The 7,336-nt window shown below is 33.5% G+C and overlaps 1 protein-coding gene across 1 annotated transcript; it reads left to right on the top strand.

The window, feature by feature from the left end:
• Nucleotides 1-1,464: 1,464 nt before the first annotated feature.
• Nucleotides 1,465-3,537, top strand: LOC103927015 (UPF0496 protein At4g34320-like). The gene is made up of 2 exons (XM_048568860.1): nucleotides 1,465-2,078; nucleotides 2,227-3,537. The coding sequence occupies exon 2, from the start codon at nucleotides 2,242-2,244 to the stop codon at nucleotides 3,364-3,366; it is 1,125 nt and encodes a 374-aa protein (XP_048424817.1). The 5' UTR covers nucleotides 1,465-2,078; nucleotides 2,227-2,241; the 3' UTR covers nucleotides 3,367-3,537.
• The last annotated feature ends 3,799 nt before the right edge of the window (nucleotides 3,538-7,336 follow it).

Below are 7,336 nucleotides of genomic sequence, written 5' to 3'. Positions count from 1 at the left end.
ACCCAACGCTGGGATTGCTCTAAACTGAATAGCTTCCTACGTAAATTACAAGATGGATGATAAAAAAATTTAGGTAAATTTTGTAATTTTAAGTATGATTGAGATGCTGACCCTTTGACAAAATAAACCATCATTTTCTTTGAGTTAATTTTGAGCTCTCTTTCTATTGCCTACAATTTTAGTTGCTTGAATTACCAGATTAACAAATTTGAAGAACATCAAACAACACAAAACTTTCCCTTCACTTCTAATTTTTCTTTGCAAATTATTCATGTTTTATGGGTGCATGATGAGAATTTTGAAATGAATAAAGTATATAATCTAGCTCATGTGTAATCATCATTTTCTTCATTATATTCTAGCTCACTGTTATAACGTGCTGCTTCTAAAGTATGTCATACTAGTCGTTCCGCCAATTGTGTGGCGCTTAAATTTGTCAAGTTGGCCTTATTTTCTGATTTCATTTTATGTTGGTTTGAAGAGCTTTCAAATTTAATCCATGATGTTCTTCTTGAAAACTGTACGCTTTCTAAATAACTATAATAATTATAGCGCTGATGATATAACACTTCACATTTGCACTCGTGGCAGAAATTCAAATCTTACTCACTCCCCTTTACTAGATGAAAAAAGAAAGAAAATCTTAGAAGGCATGCTTGTGAAATACAATTTGGAAATTTTGAGAAAGGATAGTATCTTGTTCTAGAAAATACTAGAAAATACTATGGCTTTTCTTTTTAGTTTTTCTTTCATTCTTATCTAATATTTGATGTTTATCAGAACCATAAAGTGAAATAACTAAAAAAGAAAAGTTGATGAACATGACATTAATTTGAGTTGTAAACAAAAATGTTATCATTTATTTTTCTCAAGAGATCGATTTAATTTAAAGTGAGTTGATTCAGATTTTTTAAATCTTTCAAATAATCTTTTTATTTATAGTCTTCTGACTAAATAAATTAAACAAAAATAACAAATAGGATATGAGCGTATAAAAAGAGAAAAAGTGTATGTTTATTATTTCCATAATCTAAACTATGAAATTGGATTAACCATCATGGAATGGCCTAAACGCCTAGAGATTGAAGATAAATTTTAGGCCTGTATTTCATATAGTACATCTTAAGTTCGTTTTTTGGTACTTATGAATCATACGATAGTTTCTAAAGAAATGCTGGAATGCTTCTAAAGTATTTTCAAACCTAAAAGGTAAATTATCGTGATAAAACCACATGCTTGATCTTCTTTTGAAACAATAAAATTACGAAACCGGATTCAAACTTTAGACTAATCTAAACTAACAAGTCATCATAAGAAACTTCTTGAGGGTATTTGAGTAATTTAGACTGTGGGTAGGGCCCTCTCATACAGCTTTTAACCCCTTGTAAACAGTACAAATGCAGCTGTTTTACCTTTTCTTGGTCCAATAGACCATCACTTAGACTTGTTCTGCACTGCTTTGGCTTTTGCCATAATTACTGCCAAACCAAACAAAACCAAAAAGCAAAAGCTTTGGTCTGAAGCTTCCTCCGCCACCACCAATCCTTCCAACAAATTCAGGGTCAGGCGGTACCTGTTGCTTTGCGCGTTAAAACTGTAAACTAAGCCACATACACACACAACTCTCTCACAGATTTTTATTTTTAGAGAGAGAAAGTTAAGGATAAAAAGCTAGGGTTTTTTTTTTTATAGAGAGAAGGGACATTGCTTCCTGCATTTTCCATGCCCATTGCACTCATTTCTCCCTCATGCGTGCAAGTTATTCCCAAAATCCGAAATCTCAAAACCCCAAACCCCATATTTTCTTTCCCATTAAAATCCTTTTTCTCTCTTCAAATTTTCTCGTTCATCTCTCCCACAACCTTTATTTTCCCTTTATTTAGTCAAAACCCATCATCTATTTTATCGATTTTCTTTTATTCTCCTGTCAAAGTTGGAAATCTCTGTTCATTTTGTTTTGGGTTGGTCTTGTTATTGAGGTCGGTTGGAAAAGCTCAAAAAGTTTGCTGCTTTTAATGCTTTTACTCTCTGATTTGTGGCGGTGGAGTCTTCCAAGGTTGATTTTTTTTGTATAAAAGGTAGAAATTCATTGGATTTGGCGAAGTGGGTTTTGCTCACATCTGCATGTTCCTTATTATTTTGGCAGAAGTCTGGGGTTGGAGATTTGATTTGGGGAAGAATTTTTGGTTTTTTATTTCTGGGTTTGTTCTGTTTTTGCTTGTTTAGATCTGGATTGAAGCCATGGGAAGCCATATGAGCAAAAAGAGCGCTGAAACATCGTCATCTGCTATCAATCTGAACAATTTGCAATACACAACTGATCAGTTGAGCTCATATGAGGCAGCTTGCAAGCTCGATGCAGACTTGCAGTCCTTCGACACGAACCTCCATACCCGAACCAATCTAGTCATCAACACAATCGCAGCAGGAGTCGAAGTCCGCGCCCTTTCCTTCGATTCCTTGAAGGAGGTGACAGGATGTCTGTTGGAGATGAATCAGGAAGTTGTGAAAGTTATCTTGGAGTGCAAGAAAGACATATGGAAAAATCAGGAGTTGTTTGAGCTGGTTGAGGAGTATTTTGAGAACAGCTTGCAGACTCTGGATTTCTGTACTGCATTGGACAAGTGTTTGAAGCGAGCTCGCGATAGCCAGTTGCTTATTCTCGTTGCGCTTCAGCAATTCGAGGAGGAGACCGAAATGGGAGGCAGTCGATACACGAGGACTTTGGAGGAATTGAAGAATTTCAAGGCGATAGGTGATCCTTTTACTGAGGAGTTCTTTCAAATATTTCAATCTGTATATAAGCAACAAATATCAATGCTCGAGAAATTGCAACTGCGAAAGAACAAGCTCGATAAGAAGCTCAAAGGTATTAATGCTTGGAGGAAGGTCACTAGTATGATATTTGTTGCTACATTCGCTGCCGTGTTGATTTGTTCTGTTGTGGCGGCAGCCATGGCTGCTCCACCTGTCGCAGCAGCTCTGGCCGCTGCTAGTTCTATCCCGATAGGCTCAACGGGGAAGTGGATTGACTCCTTGTGGAAAAACTATGAACTTGCTTTGAGGGGTCAAAGGGAAGTGCTTAGCTCAATGCAAGTAGGAACTTATGTTGCCATTAAGGACTTGGACAACATTCGGGTTCTCATTGATCGATTGGAAATTGATATCGAGTCCATCTTGCACAATGCAAGCTTTGCCATTGAGGAAGATGCGGTGAAAGTTGCAATAGAGGAGATTAAAAAGAAGTTGGGAGTGTTTATGAAGAATGTGGAGGATTTGGGAACTCAAGCTGATGTCTGCAGCCGCGACATTCGAAGAGCAAGGACCGTGGTTCTGCAGAGGATCATCAAACATTCCAACAACTGAAAATCGACCACCCTCGGTATTTAACCAGTTTCTGTTTTGATGTTTCAAGACATTCGAATTTGTGTTAACTTTCTGTTTTTTTTTCCTTGTCATCATATTTGTTCATTCTTAGATTGTAACTTGGATCCAGACAATTGGTTGATGTATAAAAATAATGGAAGATTATATACATTTTACCTCCTCAATATTTAGGCAAGAAATTGACTTTAACCTAATTGATTGCTTAGCTTTGGTGATATTTTTTGGTCCGTAACTTCATGAACTCATGGAATATCGGAATGTCGTGCCGGAAATATTTGAAGATATTGGCAATGAGAGGTCTCTTTTTGTTTGGATTGCCCATTTAGGCATCTTTCTTATGTGTAAAGCATGCTTAATTGCTACAATTTGAGTCTTGAAACTTGCAAGTTTCAAGAGGAGTCAGGTTATGGTCTCTCCTTTTATGGTTGTTTTTCAATTGTTCATAACCAACTAAGCTAACTCTCTGTAATTCTCTTGTATCCATGTCTTTTTCTCCGTCAACGAGGAAAACCCTTGCGACTCATTCAATCCCGTGCAAAAAACTCACCACTCACATGTTTGAGTTTACAACTCATCTCAGCTACAACCGTTCACGACTAGGAATAGAATTTCATCTTTTAGAATGTCTTTCTTTGTTTTGGTTTGGTTAATTACTTTTAAATGAAAATATGACTTTAGCCCTTAAAATTTAATTTTTTTTTGACTAAAAACCCATTATTAGGCTTCACACCAAGCAAATTTCTTAATTAGGATTAACTTTACACAATTTGTATTTTTAGATGCCTATAATACCCCAATTACTTATTCGTTATGTACAATTAATTATATGGATATTATGTGAATTAATGTCATGAAATATAGTTCATACTATCGGACGAAAAGTATTGATGCTATTGCTTACTTTTTTTTAGAAAATATACGATATTCATTAATAACAAATGGAATACGTATATCAATGAGGATAGAGTGCAAATAGAAGGTCTCAATACAAATCTTGTCGGGATTTTCAACCCGGTCGAATGTAAAAAGAGTTTCACACACCAACATAATTAATTAGGAATTGCTATCTTTTAAGAGAAGATCAAGAGTTGCATCAAGGTTCCTCAAACCAAGTCATAATGTTATCATAACTCAAGCTCATACGTGATAGCATGTGTGCCACCTTGTTTGTCTCCCTTCCACTAAAATGTATAAGGCGGTATTGATGCTATTGCCTACTTAAAATATTGTAAAAAACCATTTTCTCACTTACATATATAATGAGTAGGTAAATTATTTTAGTTTGCCTACTTGCTTGTATAATTAAGGAGTAGGTGAATTATTTTAGCACATAAATTAATTTATATTAAAAACGGCCCCATTGAACAAATACTAAATGATGTAGTTATTATATATGGCAATGCATTAGATTATTGGAAACTTAAAAAACAAATTGTTGTTAAAATTGATTTCTTAATCACAGATTAGGATAATTTGGTTAGAGTAGTTGACTACCATAAACACCAATTACTATATTCATCATTCCTAAAACTCAAGTTGCACGACTATTGATCCAACAATTGTTTTGTAGTTATCAACAAGTTGTTCATGTGGTGCTATTTTTATTTTATGATGTTTGAAGAGGTCTCAAATTCGAAACTGATATCCACCAATGATCTGAAAAACATTTAAAGTTCTGTTTGCTTCCCGAGAATTCACTAGGATAGCATATTTAGGGGCTTCATTTGTATCACGTTTGGATGACCTTTGTAGGTGGGATTGTTCTGAGCTGGATTCGTTGTTCAATGTGTTACAAGTTTCTATCCCAATCTAAGAAAATCTTCTATCGTTTGACCCCAAAAAAAAATATAAATACATAAAAACCCAATCCGACTTGATTAGACCTGACATTCATATCGTGTTTCTCGTGTTCGTGTCGTTTTCGTGTCATACCCTATAGCTTAACGGGTCGTGTCGTGTAATACCCGTTAAAGTAAACGGGTAATATGACCCGACCCGAAATCAACCTGTTAATATTTTCAGGTAATATGACTCGACCCATTACCCGTTAAGAAAAATATATTTTAAATCAATAAAAATGAAAATGAAAAACATAATTTGACCCAAAAAAATGTAAAACATAATACTAAATTAGTATATACATACTAAATTTTGGAGTTGACCCCTTAATGAAAGTTGTAGAGCTTTTCATTACGAGTGATTACATTTTTCACACTTCTACAATAATTATTATTAATTTTATTAATTTTTCACTCAAATAAATAACATTGTTCATGAGATTTGGAGGGTTTTAAAAATCTAAACGACCATGTAACCTTGCCAATGGAACTCGAAGCTTACATGTTATTCCTTTTACAAAATCTTCAATTTGCATTAATCATCATGACATAAGATTTTGTGGTATCCACTTCTGTAAATATTTTAAATTGACAATCAAATCAGTTCATTGTATTCATATAGGATCAAGGAGTGTAGCTGTAAAAAATCATCAAAATCAGAGTTAAAATAATCGTTAAATCGTGATTTTTCGTTTATAATCGTCGAAAAGTTTTGTCTTGTTACTTAATCTCTGAATGTTTGTTTTTTACAATTTTTGGCGTATGCGATCTCGAAGCATATATAGACAAGTTTGACAGTTGGATCATTGAAATTAGTTTTATAGAATGCGTATCCCATCAAAACGATACATTAACTAACACTTAGAGTTTATTGATACTTTCATTAAGTATAACATAAGATCCACTAGTGTAAATATTTTAAATTGAAGATCGAATTCATTCATTGTATTCATATAGGGTCAAGGAGTATAGCTGTAAAAAAATCATCAAAATCGGAGTTAAAATAACCGTTAAATCGTGATTTTTCGTTTATAACCGTCGAAAAGTTTTGTCTCATTACTTGATCTCTGAATGTTTGTTTTTTGCAATTTTTGGCGTATGCGATCTCAAAGCATATATAAACAAGTTTGACGGTTGGATTGTTGAAATTAGTTTCGTAGGATGCGTATCCCATTAAAACGATATATTTACTAACACTTAATAGTTTATTTATACTTTCATCAAGTATAACTCACTAGTGTAAATATTTTAAATTGAAGATCGAATTCATTCATTGTATTCATATAGGGTCAAGAAGTGTAGCTGTAAAAAATCATCAAAATCAGAGTTAAAATAACCGTTAAATCGTGATTTTTCGTTTATAACCGTCGAAAAGTTTTGTCTCGTTACTTGATCTCTGAATGTTTGTTTTTTGCAATTTTTGGCGTATGTGATCTCGAAGCATATATAAACAAGTTTGACGGTTGGATCTTTGAAATTAGTTTCGTAGGATGCGTATCCTATCAAAATGATAGATTCATTGACACTTAAGAGTTTATTCATACTTTCATCAAGTATAATATAAGATTTTGTGGTATCCACTAGTGTAAATATTTTAAATTGAAGATCGAATTCATTCATTGTATTCATGTAGGGTCAAGGAGTGTAGCTGTAAAAAGTCATCAAAATTGGAGTTAAAATAACCGTTAAATCGTGATTTTTCGTTTATAACCGTCGAAAAGTTTTGTCTCGTTACTTGATCTCTGAATGTCTATTTTTTGCAATTTTTGATGTATGCGATCTCGAAGCATATATAAACAAGTTTGACGGTTATATCATTGCAATTAGTTTCGTAGGATGTGTATCCCATTAAAACGATAGATTTACTAACACTTAATAGTTTATTTATACTTTCATCAAGTATAACATAAGATTTTGTGGTATCCACTAGTGTAAATATTTTAAATTGAAGATCGAATTCATTCATTGTATTCATATAGGGTCAAGGAGTATAGCTGTAAAAAATCATCAGAATCAGAGTTAAAATAACCGTTAAATTGTGATTTTTCGTTTATAACTGTCGAAAAGTTTTGTCTCATTACTTGATATCTGAATGTTTGTTTTTTGCAATT

This window comes from the organism of the source record quoted next, unplaced genomic scaffold, assembly GCF_019419815.1.
Source record: "Pyrus x bretschneideri cultivar Hongxiangsu unplaced genomic scaffold, Pyrus_bretschneideri_v1 Contig10, whole genome shotgun sequence".
NCBI classification, from domain to species: Eukaryota; Viridiplantae; Streptophyta; class Magnoliopsida; order Rosales; family Rosaceae; genus Pyrus; species Pyrus x bretschneideri.
This window is presented reverse-complemented; position numbering and strand designations above follow the sequence as displayed.